General features: G+C 44.1%; 1 protein-coding gene across 1 annotated transcript in view; it reads right to left on the minus strand.

Annotated features, from left to right (window-relative positions):
- Positions 1–22318, minus strand: part of C12H16orf87 (chromosome 12 C16orf87 homolog) — a 75981-nt gene that overhangs the window by 26486 nt on the left and 27177 nt on the right. Inside the window, exon 2 of the mRNA XM_078670926.1 lies at positions 18874–18970. Within this exon, the coding sequence (XP_078527052.1) occupies positions 18874–18970 (97 nt within the window). The remainder of the gene's footprint in view (positions 1–18873; positions 18971–22318) is intronic.

The raw sequence follows: 22318 nt of genomic DNA on the forward strand, positions 1-22318 counted from the left end.
CTGTTAGACGTCCATTTGTGGTGCATGTGGGACCCAGTTTCAGTGTGCTTTAGAGTACCAAACTCAGTGATTTGTTGGTCAGAAAGGTCACAAAATAGGGCCCAATAAAGTCCAGACGTAGACAGCATAGTGAATTGTGAAAAGCCCCTTATTGAACTCTCAATAAATAGAAATTACATTTTACAACAGAACACTTAACTCAATTGGGACATCAAGAAAATTACAGACTACCCTGTAATTACAATTACCTATAGATTCATCTAACATAGCTTTCCTAGCACAGAGGTCACGCCAACCCTAAAACTAACTGCAATTTTGAACGCAAATGTATACCCCAACATGAATGCAAACACTAAACTTCACTCATACTCCTCTATAAATATAACATGCCAATTATATTGAAATAAGACGATAGATTATCACTCTGAAGAAATGTCAGCATTTCACTGTTCTCAAAACAGGAAAACCTGGGTTTAGGGACAGTCCTGAATGTCGGTCTTTGCATGATGATTAATTTGCTCTTCACTTGTTTTTTCTGACGATCTGCCACCCTGTCCCTTCCTGCTCTTCAAAACACTGCTGCTGGACTGTTGCATGCTAGTGTACCGAGTGGTGATATGTAGGTGTGCGCTCCGTCAGTCAACAGAGCTATACACAGTCAACCTGTAGAAACAGTTCAAACCTTCTAGCAATGGTAGGAAGATCTCCTTACGCAATCGCTTGATGATCAGAAGTGAATGTACATATTTGGTTCATGAACTAGTCGCAGACTGGTTGTAAGGTGATCAGAGCGAAGAGTAACTTATCTCTCGCTGGAGAAAACATTAAATGACCCCTGATCAACAAATCTAAAAGACACAAAGGGGGAAAAAATGTAGTTACATTTTCCAATGCTTGAACTACAGTAGCCAGCAGTGATAGAAGATGCTGTTCTCTGACACAATCAGACATGATCATACTGCAATAGACTATTTGAATAGGGTTACATTTCCTTGACTGTTTTGTATAAAATCAGCTAATCTCAAGATGTGCCAGAGGACAAGAAAGTGAATTAAAGTGGTGAGCTCTCATGCTTTCGTATATATGATCAAGGGTACTATCCCCAGTAAAGTGTTAAAGGATAAAAATAGTGAAACAAAATTTAAGATCTTGCCTACACAGTGCAAGAACTGTGCTACGAGACGTATTATTTACTGTTCAGTGGGCTTACAACCCACCCACCTCATACCATTAGTTGTTTTCGTTGTAAGTTTGCAAATAACTGACGATTGCTTCCGTAGGTTTCCTTTCCTGGGTTTGCTCCTCCCCGAAGCATGAACCAAGTATATGTATTCTTCCTAGTCTTTTTGCAAAACACTTTTTTTTATTTTTTTATTAAAGCGTTTCTGCAATATTCCTGGACATGCAATGTGCTTCCCTACTTTGACCATAGGCATACAGCTTCTTATTTAGGTTGCTTTCATCCTATCTGCCGTCTCTATTAACGCTTTAGGTACTTACACCCACAAATGTACTTCTCTTCGCCACACCACGCCACTAACTTGCAGCCATGTACCCGTTATGGCTAAAACACATTTGCACAGCCAATAGCTCTTGCATTTGCGAAACCTATTGGCTTTGCCAATGCTTGTTTCCTATAGAGACTGTGACCTCTTTTTTTCTGCTGGGATAGTCCCCTGGAAGCCCACAAGTGCCACTACTGATACTAGGTGTGCGGAGTACCAAGGTTGCATAGTCTTGATTCCTCATGCCTCTATAATCCAACCACAGACACAGCAGGTTCCTTTTTATACCACTCTTGCAGGTGTGGGCTTACTCTTTGTCACGTTTTTCTCCATCATTCCCTTCTTCCCTCTGTATGTTTTTCGCTCTTGCTCAGGGACAAAGTTTGCCGACAACAAATAAGTGCCAGTGGGCCCCGTCTCATATCAAAAACTCAACTTCAGTACTGTGTATGATACAGGTAAATCTGTACATAATGAAGCTCGGACTCTTCGACTATTTACAATGACCAGAACAATCCATAAAACAAGGAGGAGGTTTTGGACCACGTTCTTGGCCTATTGGGAAACTGGCACTAAAATATACAAAACCACTCTTTAGAATGGGTTTGGCTAAAGCCAAGGAACTCAATTATTGGTATACAAGCTGCAGGTTAAGACCGAGTGACCCAGAAAATGATCAAGTCTCTCACAAACAGGAGAATCTCCTACAGAAAAAGAATAATTTTGGGCAGTACACTGATGCCAAAAGAAAGACTAGACTCGCATAGCGATCCTGGGCGAGCTTAGGACACAGTGTTTGGCCAAGATGTTTGGTAGACATGCACTCAAAAAACTGTCATTTGTGCTGAGACAGTCTTTCCAAAAAGAAAAGGTCTTTTTATCTATATCAGAAAATAAGTAATATGGAATCTACACCTCAAGTACCAAAGGGAAATGTAAAAAAAAAAAAAAAAAAAAAAAAAAAAAAAAATATATATATATATATATATATATATATATATATATATATATATATATATATATAACCTTGGAGTGGCTAAATTGGCGAAATAAAGGATGTTTCCTGACCTGTGAGTGCGCCTCAACTTCTTTCCGTGAGGAAGGACTCTGAATGATACAAACACGGCCTGGGTCCTGGCCGAGAGGAGCGCACCCCCAGCAAAGCGCGCCGGATTCTGCTCGAAACGGGACCAAGTTGCTGACGGTGAAAGCCAGTGAGCAGCGGTAGCCACCAGGGACCGGACCTTGGATTGGGCCCCAGAAGACTCGAAAATAGAATTCCAGGGGACACAGGCAACACCGTAATCAAATAAGCACAAATACGACATCACTCACTGAAGAGAAAAAATTAAAAGGCCAAGGATCGCACTACAAGGACCAGCATGCTCTTCATGTTAGCCCGCACTGGGCACCCACCGGAGGGTAATTAATTAAGTGAGCATCAGCGGAGCCCTCGTGCGCTCGGAAGGCCAATAGATGTCAGAAGCCCGCCCTCCCTCCTCCCTCCGAAGAAGGCCGATGCGGCCGAAATGCATCAGGACTAAAACCTTGGAGTGGCTAAATTGGTGAAATAAAGGATGTTTCCTGACCTGTGAGTGCGCCTCAACTTCTTTCTGTGAGGAAGGACTCTGAATGATATATATATATATATATATATATATATATATATATATATATATATATACACACACACACACACACACACACACACACACAACGTATCAGAGGGTTAAAACGGTCAACACGATATACGAGATAGTGGTCACCTTTCTTGCACAGGTTTATTTCTGATAATAGATTTACATGGCGCAGAAGATAGAAAAATCTAGTTGATCGCACCATTTTTAGGTTTCGACTGGAGCACGGAGCTTTAGCTCCGCCTCCAGAGAAATCTGTAGTCTTCAGTAAGGGACACTTGAATACGCCCTCTGTTCCATTGGCTAGCTCCATAAATGGAGGCTAGCCATTGGAACAGAGATCTGTCTGTCATTCACGGACCAGATTCGGGGGCGTTCCCGAGATTTTTTCCCTGGGCGTGCCCTCTGTGTAGTCATGCGGCCGTGGGCGAGGTTTATTTTTTTTTTGTTGACCAGGTTTTTTGGGCCATTCCGCGGCCGACCGCCAACGGAGAAAGCCTTCCCGACCCCCCTCCCGCTGTCCGTTCCCGCCCCCCCCCCTTTGCTTCATTTTTTTCGAGCGCACATTACCGCGGCCGTGGGCGGGGTTGCCGGAATGCCCGCTCCGTGCTGGGCCTCCGTTGTTCCCCAGGTGAGTGCTTGTTTCATTTTGAATGCTGTGTGGGAGGGCGCTATTCCAACTAAAGCTATAGTGTAACAACCAGAGTCACCGACATTTGGATCTGGAGAAATGGGTTCGAGCCTAAGCGTCTGCTCAGCATTGTCTGCCAGCTTATCCCTTAGCCTGTTCCAGCTCAAACTCTGTTCCTGTTCTGCCCGATTACCCCGCTCCCGGTTCCTGCCTCGTTTCCCTTCCCTCTTCCCCGTACCGTGTCCATTCCTCCTGTCCCACCTCCTTTATCTGCTTCACGTCGTAAACTGCGTTTTTGTGATCATTCGCTGTTAGACGCCGCCGGCTGCTCCTTCATTCCTGCCGCAGCTGCCTCGTCTTCGGAGAGGAATTACTGCTTCAATCAATAGCGGTAATTCCTGCCGGTGTTTCCTTCAGCTCTCATTGCTCCCGCGGAGGCGGCCGTGGAATTTTGCATTTGTGTCTTTGTGAACCATTCAGTTGCCCCAGGTGAGGAGTTCCGCCCCTCTTGCACCTCTTCTTTTCTGTGGCACATTTCCCCCTCCTTGTAACGTGAACCTGAACCTGATTCCTGATTCTTGGGATACAACATTTAGTACGTCCTCGCTGTATGTCCCACTATTCTTTAATAGTGTCCAAATTCACAGGGCATTCTTTACTTAACCGATTACGGTAATACCCAGCAGAAGCTACGCTTGGTTTATTACTCTTTTATTTGTTTGTGAGAACCAGTCCTAGAACCGCATTTGTGTTCCTGAAGTTTACTGGCCAATCAATTCTTTCCTCACATAAAGACACCTCGAATACTTTGTACATATAGAGGTGAAGCTTCATATCTGGCAAAGACGTATTTGCCTACAACTTGGACTTCGCTTGGACTGTTTATAAGACATCACGAGATGTCCAGCTGGTAAGGGTAAATTGTGTTTCTGCAGAGCCTGCACTGTTTATCTCTAGGTTGTTTATGATATTCGGGGAGGAGGGAAGGCACTTCGAACCTGGGGGCCGGCGGTCAGGCACTGCACTAGTGAAGAGCGGTGTTGAGCCGCAGAAAGAGGTTCTGTTCAGAAACGAAGATAAGGAATCGCCATGGCCAAGTGGGGCCAGGGAGATCCTCGCTGGATCGTGGAGCAGAGAGCAGATGCCACCAATGTTACCAACTGGCACTGGTAAGTAGCTGCCACATGTCTAGATTTTTCTATGGCTAGAGCTGTATATTTTGGTAGAGGTATTGTTTCTAGAACATGTCCTCCGAATATTCGTTGCATCTTTATCGTGTATAGTTACGTTGATTTATAGGTGTCTAATAAATGAATGATCTCATTGTCCCCTAAAAGTCACTAAAAATAGATCCTGTAAGGTGACTACCAAAGAGCGGTGTTCCGGTGGTGCTGGAGAAGGGAGATTGATGGGAGAATGATCCAACCCTGTCGCTGAAAGGAGTTAAGTCGAGTGCTTATATGGGAAGCGGCAGCAGTCGGGGAGGTTATGCTAGGCGAAAGATACCTTTACAGTATCTTGTGTAGTGGCTCTCGCTAGAGGCGGCACAGTGAAGTCGGCTTCTGTAAACGGGGTTACTACTCAGATGTTAGAATTGCTGTTCTCTGCTGCAATACAATTATTAGGAGAGTACCGGCTCTTTTCAGGAGCAAACAGGTACTCTGGATTCAGAATACCAGTGTTTCTGTATTTCCATTTTAGAACACTTTGTTGATCTCTTTTACATGCTTTGCGCGTGTCTGTGTACACGCGCTGTTTTCTTTTGTGTTCAATGTTTCTTTCACGTGGTTGCATGCACGTGTTTGTTCTTTGCATTCTTAAGTTGTATGTGTTGTCTTTTGAATACTCTGATTCATGGCACAATCCTTGTGTTCCACACTCCAACACTGAATCGGGCCCGTTGAGTGAGAGCAGGCAAGGTGACAGTTGCCTGGAGTTTCTCTTGGCTTTCAGACATGTAACCGGAGGTGCTTCTTCATTTTGGAATACATCTTCTTTTTATATAAATCTACTTGTTTCATTAATACTTAACACACTGCTTTTGGGTTGTTGCTTACGTCTTGGTTGAAAAGTTCTAGTGCGAGCAACCTATTTCCTGCCTGTTCGTCGCTCATCTCCAACCCAGTTGAAAGTATTAGCACCTCCTGTCATGGCATTGGCTTTCGCTCACACCTGCATGCTACATCTTAAGAGACTACTGCGGCAATTGGTCTTCTGCAATAGACAGCCTAGGTGTCCTACGTGCGGACATGGTGCCTGTTTACCCTCCTCCTAGGTGTGCCATCATGTTTTCATAACATCAGGTACTCTGACACTTAGAAAGCCTGGTCTATCAGCTGTCCTGTCCTCTCCCGTTTTTATTTGTTTTATTTTTTTGAAGGAGCAATAGGCGGCGCACAACAATAGTACAAATAGCCTTGATTCCATATTAACGACTCACTATACAGCTTGAATAAAAGAGTCAACAACATGTATATGCTGTCCATAACTCTGCGAACATTAATCACATAGTGAGTGATAGTCTTGAAAATATTCTAACCCCTATACCCCAAATTATCATGTACTTTATCTGGCCTCCATGGGTTATATATATATATATATATATATATTCCTTAGCTAAGACATAGCGGTCATTGCATGGGTGCCACTATGTTGAGACGCGGAGTCCGAGTATATATGAAAATAAGGTTTATTTAATGGTGACAGCACTAAGGCCCACACGCAGGTGGGAAACCCAACACTGGCAAGAAGCGTCTCAAAGGTTGGAATGCACGAACATTCCATTACATCACATTTATAGTGGAATGAAAGGGAGGATATGTTATAGAAGAGAAGGATAGTGATAGGGTGAAGGAGAGTGAGATAAGCAATAGGGATAGAGTGAGAAAGGTAGGTGGTGATTTCTCGCACAACACCTCCCCAATCACAAAGGGAAAACACTAAATTTAATACAACACAAACTCGTTGAAGTGTTTGGGTTGTTTGACTATTCTTCTATGAAGTGAATTAAGGTCACAATGAGAAGTACTAGTTAAAACATCTTCAATGAAGGAATTGGTATCTGGTTCATCACTAGATATAGAACCTTCAGAGTGTCTCAGACTTCTTGGTTGAACATGTTCACTAGTATTATTATAATTCACTAAACTTTCTGGTACAGATGTGGGATGGATTGTGGATGTAACAATTTCCTGAATATTGTGTCTGAAATCGTTATTTTACTGGGAGCTAAATTGCTATCAATATTGTTCCACAGCTCACTAGACTCTGTACAAGTAATGGGCAAACAATGTGGTAACGAGGGGCGGTCAGCGTCACTCCACTGACCTTCATTAGCTCGGTGGGTTACTAGAGGGGCGCGCTGTGAGGGGTAGGGGGGGTGCATGACAAGCTGCCGCCTGCTGTCTGACATATGGTTAAGAGCCGTGCATGTGCGCACTGCTCCAGAGTGTGTGCGTGTCTGACTGCTCCAGTGTGTGCGTGCATGTGACTGCTCCAGAGTGTGTGTGTGTGTGTGTGTGACTGCTCTAGAGTGTGTGTGTGTGTGTGTGACTATTCCAGGGTGTGTGTGTGTATGTGACTGCTCCAGAGTGTGTGTGTGTGTGTATGTGACTGCTCCAGAGTGTGTGTGTGTATGTGACTGCTCCAGAGTGTGTGTGTATGTGTGTGTGTGTGTGTGTGTGTGTGTATGTGACTGCTCCAGTGTGTGTGTGTGTGTGTATGTGTGTGACTGCTCCAGTGTGTGTGTGTGTGTGTGTGTGACTGCTCCAGTGTGTGTGTGTGTGTGTATGTATGTGACTGCTCTGGTTGTGTGTGTGTGTGTGTGGCTCTGGGTGTGCCTGGCACTGGGTGTGTGTGGCTGGCTCTGGGTGTGTGGGGCTGGCTCTGGGTGTGTGTGTGTGTGTGTGGTAGTAATTGCTGTCTGCTGAGCTCGTCCGTAGGGTACAATAGTTCTCACATAGTACAATAGTTCTCACATTTGCGAGAGATTAAGCTATTGGCAATGTAAATGACAATGCCATTTATTTATCTGTTTTCAAAACCAACCCATAAATACAAATTTTGTCATTTACAATGCCAATAGCTCTAACTTCTCCAAAGGCGAAACCGTTGCATTGTAAATGCTTGTTATATTTTCAGATCACAATCCTCAAGTGATCAACCAGACACAGGAAGAAACAGAAATTAAGATGTGCAAAATTTAGTTGACAATGCTCAGAAGGAGAGCAACACCCAACACTGATCGCATAAGTCGAGATCAGGGTGCTCCATCTCTACAGGCATCAACAAGAAAATAGTAGTTTTGATCAAAGTGTACTAGCTTCTCAACTGGTAAATCGGCTGTAGGGTGGAAAAACAATGATCGAACCTTTTGATTGCTGTTAAAAATCCTTATCACCAATCGCATCAAGTGAAGCCCGATCTACCAATAGACGAAAACACGGTAAAATGGGTTTGGTCTGATGATTTAGATCACAAAAAAACTCGATTGAGAATTAAGCAGTTGTTAAAAGGTAGTGGAAAAAAATTGCGCAAGCCGTGCACAAAAAATAAAAAAAGGTTACTGCTTTGATATAGTGAAATTTTGGCAACCTCTTTTAAACAGATGGAACATGGGGGGGGGGAGGGGGGGTTTAGAGTAGACCTTCCCCATAGGTTAGTCACAATTCATGTAAAGGACAGTTTAGAGTAGGGCTAGGCAAAATTACCACCAGCAAACTTTCGCAAGCTTTTGTACTTTCTTTTAAAAGCACTATGCTTACAGTAAATAAATACTTGCTCACAAAATGCCGGTGGGAGACTGGTTTGCAAAGACATTTTCTCACCTTGAGACATCCTGTGCACGAACCAGTTCCCCGACAGAATCTCAAGACATTTTAGGCCAGGTGCACTCCAAGCCGGACAGGCCTTTGATTCCACTGGTCATTTACCTGGTGGGCTGGCACCCTTGGAGGCTGATTTTGTGAGAGGCTTCAAAATAGATAGGGTGGGTGTGAGGAACAGAGAGAAAGCGAAGAGAGAAGGAGTTGAGAGTGGCTGTGGAAATAGATTGCAGGAGATGAAAGAAGCTGAGCAGGTTTCAGCATTTGCGCCAAGATCACAGATTAGTGTAGTTACAGGACTTTAAGTGAGCTGCGTTCTGCCAGTGCTGAGCCCGGCAGTTCTAAAAAGCAGGTGCTGTGGCGGTGTCCAATCTGGCTCTCCATATTTGCCTTCACCCTCAGGGTGAAAAAAATATAAATCTTAACTTTGCAGAAATTCCACCCTTCACCACCTTGGATGTAACTTCAAAGGGACTCGTTATAGTTCTTTCAAAGTCTCATCGTGTTAGAATTGAAGCATTTTTAATATTGTATACAACGAAGCTATAGTTGATGCTTATTTATCAAATGGCCCCAAACAACCATTGACAAAGCCAATAGCCCTGGCTTGTTGTAGGTATGTTCCTTGTCGCATTATATATCTGGATGCAATGACAGAAGCAGCAAAATAGCAGTTCATGGCACAATATGCCAAGCACAGATTTTTAGCGTATGTGTTCAAGCCACACCCTTTATTACATTGGGCACGCCCCTTTGAGGCCCCCTCCAGTTGTCTCAACCCTCTTGAAGCCCTGCGTAGCTCCCCTTTGCATTTACCTATTTGCACTTCCTACGATCACATTCTTTCCTTCACTGAAGGGCGTGCACTGTACAGCGCAGAGTTCAAAGGAATCATTTCCCTGGATGGCGTCCAAGTGTTTTTAGTGAGTGCCCTCACATTGGTTTATTCAGGCTGACAAAGGCGCGTTTTCACAGAAAATAGCCCTGCAGCGCCGTTAATATCAAAGTCGTTGGCACTGGAAGGGGTCGAACAAAGCTTCCAGAAATGAAAAATGCTATTTCGCCTCCCAGGTGAGCTGAAAGTTTATGTGCGTGGCAAATCCTTTGGGCGAGCTTCAAATTCACGCCTGAGGCCTTGTTGCCATGAACTGCATTTTACTGAGAATCTACCAACCCATGCCTTAAACTGGCTGCAGCTGTGGCTCACAAACGGCTGCAGCAAGGGATGCTGGGAGGTTTGTCACACAGTTCGTACTGTATGGGCCGCTCTTCCCTTCACACAGAGCTCTTTGTAGGAGAAAAGCTTCAGTTGAATGGAGCCAACCAAAGCCCTGATTTCTAAAAACTCTTTCCTCACTGACGGACATGCAGCAGAAGGCCGTCTGGAAAAGACTCAAAGCACGCACACACACACACAAAAAACACAAGAAACAAGTGACCGCCCAGCGTCTATTAATCTTGGAAATTTATAGTTGTATGTATCGAGTTTACGGAGTGTCACACAAAAGTGTCATAAAATTGTAAGTGCTACAATCACTGCTACAGTCACAAGCTGAAGCTGGACAAGGTAATTATTACCGGACAAAGAATGACTGACTATTCTAATGCAGTGAAGGGAGGCAAAAATTCACCCCCTAACCAACCAATTCATACACAGCGCTTTGTGATACACTACAATCCTCATTGTCCTTTCTATAGCTTGTCCGCCCAATTCTGTGTACGTTTGTGACTCAAAGCACTCCGCTAAACCTTGTAACAATTACTGCAAACATCCTTGGGCACAAAGGAACACAATAGTACTGCAAGGTCACTTAACTTCTTCTTTAGGCTTTCATTTTCAGGGGGTACCAAAGTTCAGTAGTCACAGCTAACCCTTAAAGGGAGGTGTGGGGTAGAAAACCTCCAAGTAGTGCTATTGTTCCTAAGAACAATATAACACTTCATTCAATAGGACTTGTAACTTAAATAAGCTTTATGCCATGGCCAGGACTCTCAACGTGTATCTAGTTACTCAGTAACTGTTCTACAATCCCATAGGGATGCTCATGCTCCATCAGGGATACAGTTGCAAAGGTTATTATTCTTAGACTGCAGCCTAATGGAGCATCTTGCTTTGGGTATTCTCTCAAGCACATCCCCTACCTTAATCGGTTTTCTGTGGCAGATCCTAGGCTTCTCTTATGCCACAAGAGGAGGCGTGCTGCTCCGCACAGGGAATGTTGGGCAGCACTTGCACCATTAGTTAGCTGTTGGGAGTAGCAGCAGTCTCAGACGGGGAAAGATGGGAGGTGAGTAGGTGTGGGGGAGGTACATGGGCCCTGGCACACAAGAAGACCCTAGACAAAGGACAGTGCAGCAGCAAATACTTATCTGTGACACTTGGGCCTCTTATGGACCTTGGCACTACTGACGAAAGAAGGGTACAGTGGTGGTGCAACTGCAGACATTTGGGCCACACACACACACACATCATACGCAGTCAGTCATCAGACAGAAGCTGAAGCTCCCAGGCTTTCAGAAGACGCAAGGCAAAATTCACAAGGGAAATCACCAATGTGTCTGGGCAGCAGAAGACGGGCTTCCAGTCTGGGCAGATTGAGTCCTTCCATCCGCCTCACTGCAATGCTGTGAATTACTGGATTTGGGATCTGGGCTTACCAAGGCTGGTCCTCTATACAAAGTCAGTCTACCTACTTGTCTCCTTCAGAGGCTACTGAGTCAAGTCTTTTCCTTGGTCATAAGAATCTAGTCCTTACCGCTCAAAGGGAGGCTGTCAAGACAACATCTCTTTCCTCTGAACAACTGCACAGGAATTCTGGAAGTTAAAGGTGAACCTTGAAACAGGCAGCTTATATGCAGATGAGTAGCCATTGCCCTCCAATCAATTAACTGCCCATATTCATCGCTAACCCCAAACCTTCAGATTGAATCAATAAAGACATTACATTTTAAGGCATGCCATAGGTCCATGGCAACTAGCCAGGAAAATGCTGTAAATTTCATATGTGAACTACAATCGAGACGTCCTCTAGCCAATCAGGTGCTATTGCTAGGGTCTGCTGTCTCCAATTCTCTAGCAGAAAACAGGACGAGGGGAATGGGTAGGTTGCTCATTTCTCTGTAGAATATGTTGCCCGAAGCTTTTATTTAGGAAATCTCACTGAAGATGGTTGGTCGTCAGGCCAAGGGGTAACATGCTGGAACAGGCTTGACCCAAACCTAGAAAACACAAAAAGGTGATGCATGCTCTCATTCACACAGTGAGATTTCAAAGGTGTCCAAACAAGCATTGGCATGCCTAAGTGCAAGTGACTGGTTTGCCAATGTCTTAGTCATGTTGTACAGCAGTGAGGCAGCTGTGCAGCGTGGTTAAAGGTTAATAAATTGTATATATATCAGCTCGTTGGGGTTTGGTCCATCAATTGAGCCGCACTCGCACACAAGCATGCTTTCCCCACAGCCTTTATTGGTATGGTCAGCTGCGCATGCCTGCAACTATTAGCACCTGCCAAGTGCCTGACGCGTTTCAACATTTCTTCTTCAGATATATCACTCCTTAAGTCTCCATTCTTAATTTTAGTTATTTAATCAGCACATTAACCACCATCACCATGAAGCATCATGGGACTCATAATGGGCTAAGATGGAAAGACTATCAAATGGAAATAAAGGATGGACTCACGCAACCGTGAACAAGACCATTTCTTGGTCGAAACGTTGGTGATGGTTGTTAATGTGCTGATTAAATAACTAAAATTAAGAATGGAGACTTAAGGAGTGCGGTGATTCTTTTGGTGGATGAAGTAATTACAAGGTTAAGTGAGACCTAGATGGCTCATTGTAGCTTTCTCCACGGCCCAGTTTGTTTTGCAGTTGTGGCTTTGGACGTTGGGGACTCAAGAGAATGCTGAACCTCTCTGAAGAGCTCTAATTAGAGCGAAACACTGTCAGGGGTTGCTTTTACTCATTTTAGGTAGGCTTGAGTTGGTATTTTACCAATATAAAGCTGTAATACTGTGCCTGGAGTGATAAATGGCTTTTGTCATTTTACAGCTCGGCAAGGACAGCACTGTGCTAGTCCTATGCTTAAAGACTTTGCTGTAGAAATGGCAAAAGACTGTCCTTTTCTATCTCGGCGTGGATGGCACTGTGCTAATCCTATGCATAAAAACTGATAGAAAAAGACATTTAAGGTGATCAGATCTAGAGTGTCGCTGGTGTTGAGAGTGCTCTAACAGGAGCTGCTTTCCACCTAAACTGGAGAACTACCCAGAGTTCTCTACTTTTTTTTTGCGTAATTTATGCGTCACTCTATGCCTGAAAGGGTTTTGTTTTGAGAGATATATATATATATATATATATATATATATATATATATATATATATATATATATATATATATATATATATATATATATATATATATATATATATATATATATATATATATATCCATCCAGCAGGTAGACGGACTTCACGGGGGAGATAGCTCATTGTAGCTTTCTCCACGGCCCGGTTTGTTTTGCAGTTGTGGCTTTGGATGTTGGGGACTCGAGAGAATGCTGAACACGGTTAATAATGGACTGCACCTGCCACTACATGGCCCTTCCTGTAATAGGCATTGTCGGCACTCACTAAGGGTCTATTATTCCTGCTTACGGATTCACCAACACATCGCATGCTAGGGGCTGTAGTCTGACATTTGACCACAGCTGCCCGGTTTTAAGCAGGATCAGCTGACCTCCTACTGGGAGTGCCGTATAAAGAGCACAGGAGGGAGAAGATGCAGACTAGTGGTGCATGGCGTCTGAGGAAGGCAGGAGCAGCCGAAATGCATTATGGATAAAGGGTTCCCACTTGAAATCCCCTTGGGTCCTTGGACTGATTTCTACAGAGTGGTCTTTTTCGTCATGTTTTCGCGCCTGCCAGAGGCGCGCTACAATGACCAGTCCTGGGAGTTTCCTGGCACCGAATTTCACAGTAATCAAGGGATTGATTATCCCGGGGTCGCCACAAGAACGGGCCACACCAGAGGCTGCTGCCAGCAGGTAGACTGTGACTTCATGGGGGAGATGGCTCATTGTAGCTTTCTCCAAGGTCCGGTTTGCTGTAGAAATGGCAAAAGATGTCCCTTTCTATCTCGGCATGGATGGCACTGTGCTAATCCTATGCTTAAAGACTTTGATAGAAAACTAGACATTTGAGGTGAACAGATCTAGAGTGACGCTGGTGTTGAGAGTGCTCTATACAGGAGCTGCTTTCCACCTAAACTTGAGAACTACCCAGAGTTCTCTGCTTCTTTTTTGCATAATTTATTTGTCACTCTATGCCTGAAAGGATATATATATATATATAGATATGTGGTACGATAAAGCCTGCGCTCCCCGCGTCACAGTGCTTCTCCCTCTTTTTAGAGTTGATGGGGGTTGGCAACACGGACAACAGGAGAGTGGAAGGAATGGGACACACCGATAATAGGTGGGAGTGGAAAGGAATAAGAAACACTGATAAATGGAGAGTGGGGGGTGGTTTGGGAAGAAAAAATACAGACTGCGGGAGGAAAGAAACTAAACAAAACAACAAGAATGTGGGGCGGAGGGGGAAGAGAGAAGAAATAACTCTTAAGGTGAAAAAAAACAGTATCTCAAACGCAGCAGTTTAAGGAACCTAATGAAGATGAAGCAATCAGTACTTGGTCTATGCTCAACATGAAAGAAAAGGAAAGTAAACCAGCATGTGATGTTAATGCGAGGCAGAAAGTAAGAGTGAAAATGAAGCTAAGGAATGGTAAGCAGTGAGCAGGCTTCGAGCCCCTTGTAGAACACAATATCTCTTACAGGGGAGAGCATGTGCACTGTTGCAGTGGACACTGAAAAAAACCTCCGTGATTAGCATTTTGTGGGCAGGGTGGAATGAGAGGAGCGGCTAAGGGAGACCTACACAGTGAAAGGCAACTGGCAACACTGATCACCATCAAACTCTATGGAGCACCCAACAACGTTAGTGGCACAATACAAGGTGGGACACCCGTCCCCCAAATCCGAGGGTGTCCCACATCCCATGTACCTAGACAGGTGAGCAAACCAATGTACATATTTCCCAATATCTATTGGAAGCTCCACCTCGATGCTCAGTAAAGCACTGCATCGATTTTGTTATCTTCTAAACTGTTCACCGGTGCTGGAGCAATGCATACTTAAAACCTTCATTTAAGATACAGATGCTGCACCCAAAAGTGTTGATAGCATCATATGTTCCACGGCTCAAGAAATTATACGGTGGTTCTCTCTTCTAGGATAGGAGTGGGAGAGGTCTGCTATGCCCACCTTTGCAATTGTACCAAGATCACCGTATGCTCCTTAATTCTTTAAACACAGTTTATCCCGCAATTATCAGTCATGGTGATCTGATCTTTCTCCAGGAGGGACTCCTGGTTGGGTTTAAACAAGCATCAGCAAAGCTTACAGGTCTGCTGGGGAGTAGCTTGGTCACCAATAGTGGGAGGTGAGCTTTAGATTTTCCAACAATCACTCTGGATAGATTTTTAATATACTTTATAGACAAGCAGGGAGCATGAGAGGGGATACTGGGGAAGTGGAATGTGAGGAAAATATGGATTGGTGGGGTTACTAGGTGAGAAAATGCATTTTTTTTAAATAACCAAAAATGTCAAAGCAGAGAGGGACAGTCTACATGTGCTTTTTTCCCTGTGTAAATGTGAAATTTCCTTGTGAAATCCAACAGGCACCTCACCATACCCGACTGAAAGCATCTGTGCCCTACTATTTAACAGAAAATACATTTATTAGGGGTGTGCAACACCCCAAACACACCCTCTGAAGCTACACCCCTGCAGGACTGGATTTAATGTGGCAACTGATGTTAATTCAGACATTCTCAAAAGCTGCTGAGCATATTAAATCCAAATTAACTGCATGCTTGCCTACTGCACATAGGTGGTAACGACCTGAATGAGACTGCAATGATCGAATTTACTTTTCAGATGCATTTATGATAGATAGATAGATAGATAGATATCGTCCTTCACACATTCCTTTATAAGCACTTCCTAGAAGGTGGAATGATAAACCAAGCAGTCAATAATATGACATAGGAGAAGAATACTTTCTCTGGGCAGAGAAAATGGTAACACAGACAAACGCACTGTCAAAAACAAACCTGAAAACAGCTTTGTTTGAATACGAGGTGGGACTTTATCTTAAGCTGGTTGATTACCAGTCTCCATGCACTCCCTATCTGGAGAGGATGTTGCAGGGCGTCCAGTTCATCTTCACAAAGTGGAAAAGTAGGTATTACCGCAGCATTTAAAGAGTTTGAGGAATTCATGTGGTCTCAAAGCAGACCTTCATGTATCCAGGACAAAACTATGTGATTTTCCATTGAAAATGCCTTTCCTACAGGTCCCTGCAGGGCCTCTCTCCACTCCTATTTGAAGGTATGTGTGAAAACTTAGCTACCTCGCTGATTAACAGTTGGAATTGTAGTTTGCAATTCAACCCCCAAAACTCAGCAAAGAACCACCAGTTTACAAAAGACAGACGTCAGCAGAAGCACCCTAAACACTTAAAAATGCCATAATCCCCTAAGGCTTGATCCTTAACTGAGCCTTCCACCTCAACTAAACTCACCCCAGAAGGGCACCTTCTAAATACACTTATAACTCAGTTTTCTCCAGCAGTGCACAATGAAGACTCCTTGACATGTTAATGCTCACCATGTGACACCAAAGCTGTGGATGTGGCATCAAAGTCAAGTACATTTCCCACAAACCACAATAGCATTCAGTGTAGAAGCATATAAGTGTAGCTTAAACATTACCTAGATGCAGTCCGGAAATAAAAGAAAATTTTTTAAATCTGCATAGGGAAGGCATTGGGCAACTGACTGTCCCTAAAACGGCCTCCATAAGTGTGCCCTTGTCCAAAGCTCTCCTATTCCCCTTGTTGGGGATGGATCCCGCATTTATGCCCTGGAGTCTCGAGAGTCCACAGCGACAAGGGAGTCGCACATTGCGGAGGACTGGGAAAGATCCCCTTACCACTGGGAGCCATCACCTACCCAGCGGACGTTGGACACTGTATTTCCGCTGGGTTTCCTACCCCCTCCTCTTCATCCTTCAGTGTGCGCCCGTGGACAAAGCACTCCTCTACTCTTGTTTGGTAGGGAACCAGCCTTTATGTCCTGGAGTCTCGAAGACCCCGCTGAGAGAGTCCACCGCTACAAGGGAATCACACATAACGGAGGACTGGAATTGATCCCTTTACCACTGGGAGCCTTCACCTACCCAGCCGGACATCAGACAGGGTTACTTCCTAGTATCCACACAGTGTCTCCTACCTCCCTCTCCCACCTCTTCCCTCCTTCGTTCTTTGTTTACCTCCCCTATTCCTTTCCTCTCTCCCCTGAATTTCTCTCCCCCTGCCTGCTTTGTTTATCCTTATGCCTATGCTATCCTTTTGTAACTCATAAATATTGCTCCAGTAACTGATATAACGGTGTACCTATGTTCTGAAACAATGTTCTTCCTCATGTAAAGCGCTCCGATACCTCCGGGTCTAGCGAGCACTATATAAGACTTTTCAAATAAATAAAAAAATGAAAAACAGCAAAGCTCTTTGTCATACTCATGAATACACATAAAACAAAACAATCGAATATGGACCAAGCTCAATTTATAGTCACATTATTCAAAGCAAACAATTTCTCACCTAGACATTTAACAAACCTCGGATAACCATAAACAGCCTTTATTGCTTCATTAGCAACAAAACAAAAACACAAAGAGAATGGTGGAACAGGGTGACAAGAGAGGGGGGGATACACTGTGCAGAAGAGGGTCTGGAAACGTCTCACAGGAAGGTTGGATCTGAGCAGGAGCTGTTTGAGGGTGGAATATGAAAGTGCAGAAGGAGAACGCAGTGAAGGGAATAAATGTCCTTGCATAGTGCACAATACATAATGATTTGCCTCTAGGCGTCACAGTTATTTAAAGAACGGAACCGAGATGCTGGGAGATCATGTGGTTTTTCAAGCATCACACGGTTTGCTTCAGTGCAGAATTCAAGATTCAATCCCTGGTTTCCTAGATACAAAGTCTGCAGCTTAGTTGGTTGGACACGGCTAGTACACAGAACAAAGTGTGGGTCGGAAGGAAGGGGAACACAAGTGGATTAAGGTGAGAATATAAACCAAAGGCACAGAGAGAAGGAGCACAAAGAGAAAGAATGAAAAAACAAGCAGAGGGAAAGCATGCCAAAATGTGGCAGACGTGCAAGCACATAAGGGAGCTCTCTTGCCCAGGAAGCAAGGCCACGTGCCACAAGGAGGCAAGAAGGGTAGCAACAGCAAAGGTAGGTGGTGGGCAGAAAGTGCAGGAGAATTCAGAGCGAATGGGCAACTTGAGTGTGAGGAGGGCAAATGGATGCTGAAAATAGGTGGGGTGGAGAGACGCTTCAAGGCATGGGCAGAGGGGGCATTTGCCCAGCCCCCCCCCCCCCACCATCAAGGGAGCCTTTGGGAAAATAAACGCATCTTCACCTATGACGTATAAAATCAATATAGTTAACATCGGGATTAAATTAGCAAAATCCTCGAAATTACGCTGGCGGGGTGGGGGCTATGCGTGAAGGAGGGGGTACAGTGACTTCTGGAGAAGGAGGGTAGAAGTTGGAGGGGGGTACAGAGAAGATGGGTGAAAGATGTCACAGTACGTAGATATGGGCGAGTATCAGGGATGGGTTCACAAAAACATGTATTAACAATGGAAATTGGTTACTAGCTGCACCAAACTGCGCTGCAATAAAACCAGCCCTTCTAGAAACAGGATCGGACCCGTCTCCATTCTCACGCGCCATGGAAGGAAATCCACCCCCTGCGTGGGAGCCGCAAAGGCGGAATCCACGTAAAAGCAGGCAGCCCCTGTGCCATCAAACTCAGGAAGCAATAAACGACATGCATTCAGCAAAGAACAAACAGCTGCAGGGTTAACGCGAATATTCATTACAACTGCTTCCATACACAGAACTACAGTTAGTGGAAAAACACGTTCTATCGCTTCGTTTCGGAATCACTCCACCCGCTCCCCATGTGGGCAGATAAACTCCGTTCTGTAAATACAGCTCTCTCCTTTGTGCTGAAAGAGTTTCCAATTTCAGTGTTCTGAGCACAAATAACCCCGGCCCCATCCCTGGGATTTCATTTCTTCCACCAAATGGAAACACAAGGGCAAAGTCAAACACTTCTGGTTGTCTGGTTACCTGCGATGTGGGAGGATTTGTCTTTGTGTTTGGCGTTTAAGAGCTTTCGGCTGATAAATATGTAACCGCAAGGGCACGATTTGCAGGCGACCGGAACCTGAAACGAGAAAGTGAATTCACTATTTTACAGAGTAAAGGTTTCCAAGAGGTAGGCCACTAAAAGGTGCGTGGGTGGAATTAATTCATTCAATAGGCGTCGAAAAATACCCCTGCCATAACTTTCCAAGGGACATTAGGTAAAATGCCTGATGTGTGTGTGCACTACCCTTCCCGCCTCCCCACAGCGTTTGCCACCTCACCCCAAAACTATGGAATAAAACGAGCCAAAGTCCAACAGAAATCACACTTGGTGGACAAAACCCAGGTAGGTGAGCTGGCATAATGATCTCCCTGGTGGAAATTATTATGGATGGGTTGCACCACATTTAATTGAGGCCAATGATTTCAATACTAGTCTAGGTGCATCAAACAGGAAAACGCAAACAAAGGAATTTGTTGTAATCACTTGACTCTAGGTTGACAGTTGAAAAGTCACATTTAGAAACGGCTACGGTTTGACTCAAACATTGAGAAAAATAAAGTTGAAAAAGCCGAAATGTACACAGTCACATCGTTTTACACCCCAATACCTACACTAAGTTATAATTATATAGGATTATTTATTTAGACAGATTGAATAGAGCCATTTACATGTATCGCACTGAACAGGTCACCAACGCATCTTCTCAATGCTGGGTGTGCTGGATCAGCCTTGAAATCAGAACCACAGGTCAAAGATGACGACAGAGAAGCCCAAACTCTCCATCAGGAAAGCTCGGAGTCAGAGCAACACCGTAGTTTATCTAAATGTTCATTCTGGTGTATTGGACACATACAACTCGACCAGGTAATAAACAGCAGATCCATTCATATGGCAAAGATAATTTACTATCTGTATGTGCATGGTGTATGCCATCTTTTTATGTCAACACATGCTTTGGCTAAAATGATTAAAGTCCACTAAAGACCGGATGGCAGAGCAAAGACTAAGAACGGCTCTCATTTAAGTATTGTCCATGAAATGAAGGCACTTTTTACATGATCTTGGCTTCCAGGACCTTACTAGGAAATGGGAGATTTGATATGGGTTGGTAATGGTTGGCTCCACAGAGTCCGCGATCTGCTTTTTGGGTAGCGGGTTTCATGGATGCCTAGCCACTGAAAATTTACCTTGCCTGATGTACTTGAGAGTTCTGTGATGTAAGGGGCTTAAGTATCAGTATCCCTACTATATTTGCTAATCGCTGCTGGGCGGGAATCTGCTGGCATAATGGAGGGCTTCATTTTCTCAAATGTTTCTTGCATTTGCTGCTGGCTCAGCTGAGGGAATGAGTGCAGACAAGTGGGAACTGTAGGTGGAAATGCAGGGTTTAGCTGGTGCAAAAATAATCTTGAAAATGAGGAGCTCCTCACAGTGGTGGCAAATGCAACCTGGTTCAGTGAACTCACAGAATATTTTGAAGAGATCATGGATTTGGTGTTTCCACAATGCAAATTGCATAATCTGCTTTTACGGACATACAAGTCATGCCATGATATCTCACAAGAATTTTACATTTAGTACTGTCCTTCTGACATCTGCGCCCCCCCCCCCACATCATCCTCATAGTAAAGTTCTCAAAGGAGAGGCGGATTGTATTTTCGATGTATATATCTGTGTTGTCTGTACTATGTGAAACTGACTCATTGCATTCTGCCCAACTAGGGATTTGCAGATTATATTGTAGCCCAGAAGAACTCCTCTGCAATTATATAATTTTGGTTGTAGATGTCACCTTACCTACTCCTTACATCGGAGTTACATTTAGGATCTGGGTCTTCACAAGTGTAAGTGTCCAGAGTACTAGAGAAGGCTATTTTCAAGTTGGGTTGCCTCTGTGTTCATTTGGCTGATTATGGTAAATTAGATTGGATGTGTGAATTAGGACTACTGTGTTTGACCAGTTAAATGAGAGATGGGTATACAAGTTTTAATGTTGATAATTTCTTCTTGAAAAGGGATTATAGGAGGTCTCCACAAAACACCATGAGTTATCATACGTTCAATGTTGGAAGGACTTGTACGATTAAGACTGTTTATGGGACAAGTTTATTTTACGTTAGTCTGTGGATGGCTTCTGCTGATATGATCTAACAAGTTATTTTAAAAGCAGTCAGGTTTTTTTTTCTGACAGAGTGCCCAGTTAGAACTTATTTTGTACAATAGGAGGAAATGAACAAGATGTTATATCCCGATCCAATCCCACGACCAAGTGCACACCTCTCAGAAGCCACAAAACAAGGAAATAACCAGTCCACTCCTTTTGCTTCCACGCCTACTCCTGCATCACAAAATTTTAAGTCTATGAGTCTTGCATTAATGGACCGACATTGTGCAGAGGGTGTGAGGTGGTGGTCCCTTGTCTGCCAAGGGCTCGATGGAACATATATCCAACTCTTGCAGGTCCAGATTTATTTCACCATCATGGCTTCTACCTTGCCTGCTCTTTTACCAGTCAGATACCCAAAGAGGCATCCTGCAAATTACTATGGGGCATCTAGTGAGATGGTAGCATTTTAGGAATTGTTGGACGTCTTTGAGAGAGGCTGTCAGCAACTGTTAAACATGCCTCAGACATACAGGTGGTAAACTGATGCTCCCCAACAGTACAACCCATTCCCACAACCACTGCTCACAAACACAACAGAACACATGGGACAGTTCACAGCACCTATGCAACTCAGCACACGAGCCATACAGCTATTGGACCCCAATAACAAAACCAAATGGATACTCTTCACCCTAGAGAATCGATAGAAGCAACAAAATCATACAGCTCATTCATTCAAAAGAATTATCGATAAGTTGGTGTGTAACAGGGTCACACCAGGATCCACCATTTACGAAAATTGAGAAATGCCAAGAAGATACCATGACTCCCATCATCCAGAAAAACAATAACAGAGCAGAAAGGCATGGTGCATAGGGCAGCAGATTTATAGCGAGTAGAAGCAAGCAGTGGATTTTTAGTACAACCCGAGACTGGATCCAGTAAGGATATAAACGTACGTTTGTGTGGAGAGTACTGCAAAACCATACAAATGGCAATTATGAGCCGTATATGAATGCGGAGAACAGAACATAACTAGCATATGTGACGGGAACTGGAATATATATCAGGGTGGTAGTGCAGCGGGATCTCACTTGGAGTTGGGTTAAACACAAAGTATATATTTATTTTCATCTGATCACCAGTTCTTGGGAAATCCGAAATATTCAGCAGAACCAAACCAACGTTTTTCGTCCTGATTTATGAAGGACTAACATTCCAGCCCTGAGAAGCCCTTAAGAGCCCGCCAGTGACCTTTTGTACGAGTCAGCTGATCTTCAATCAGCCACTTGCGGCTTCCTGTGCGACCGTGAGCT

Source organism: Lissotriton helveticus, chromosome 12 (assembly GCF_964261635.1).
Source record: "Lissotriton helveticus chromosome 12, aLisHel1.1, whole genome shotgun sequence".
NCBI classification, from domain to species: Eukaryota; Metazoa; Chordata; class Amphibia; order Caudata; family Salamandridae; genus Lissotriton; species Lissotriton helveticus.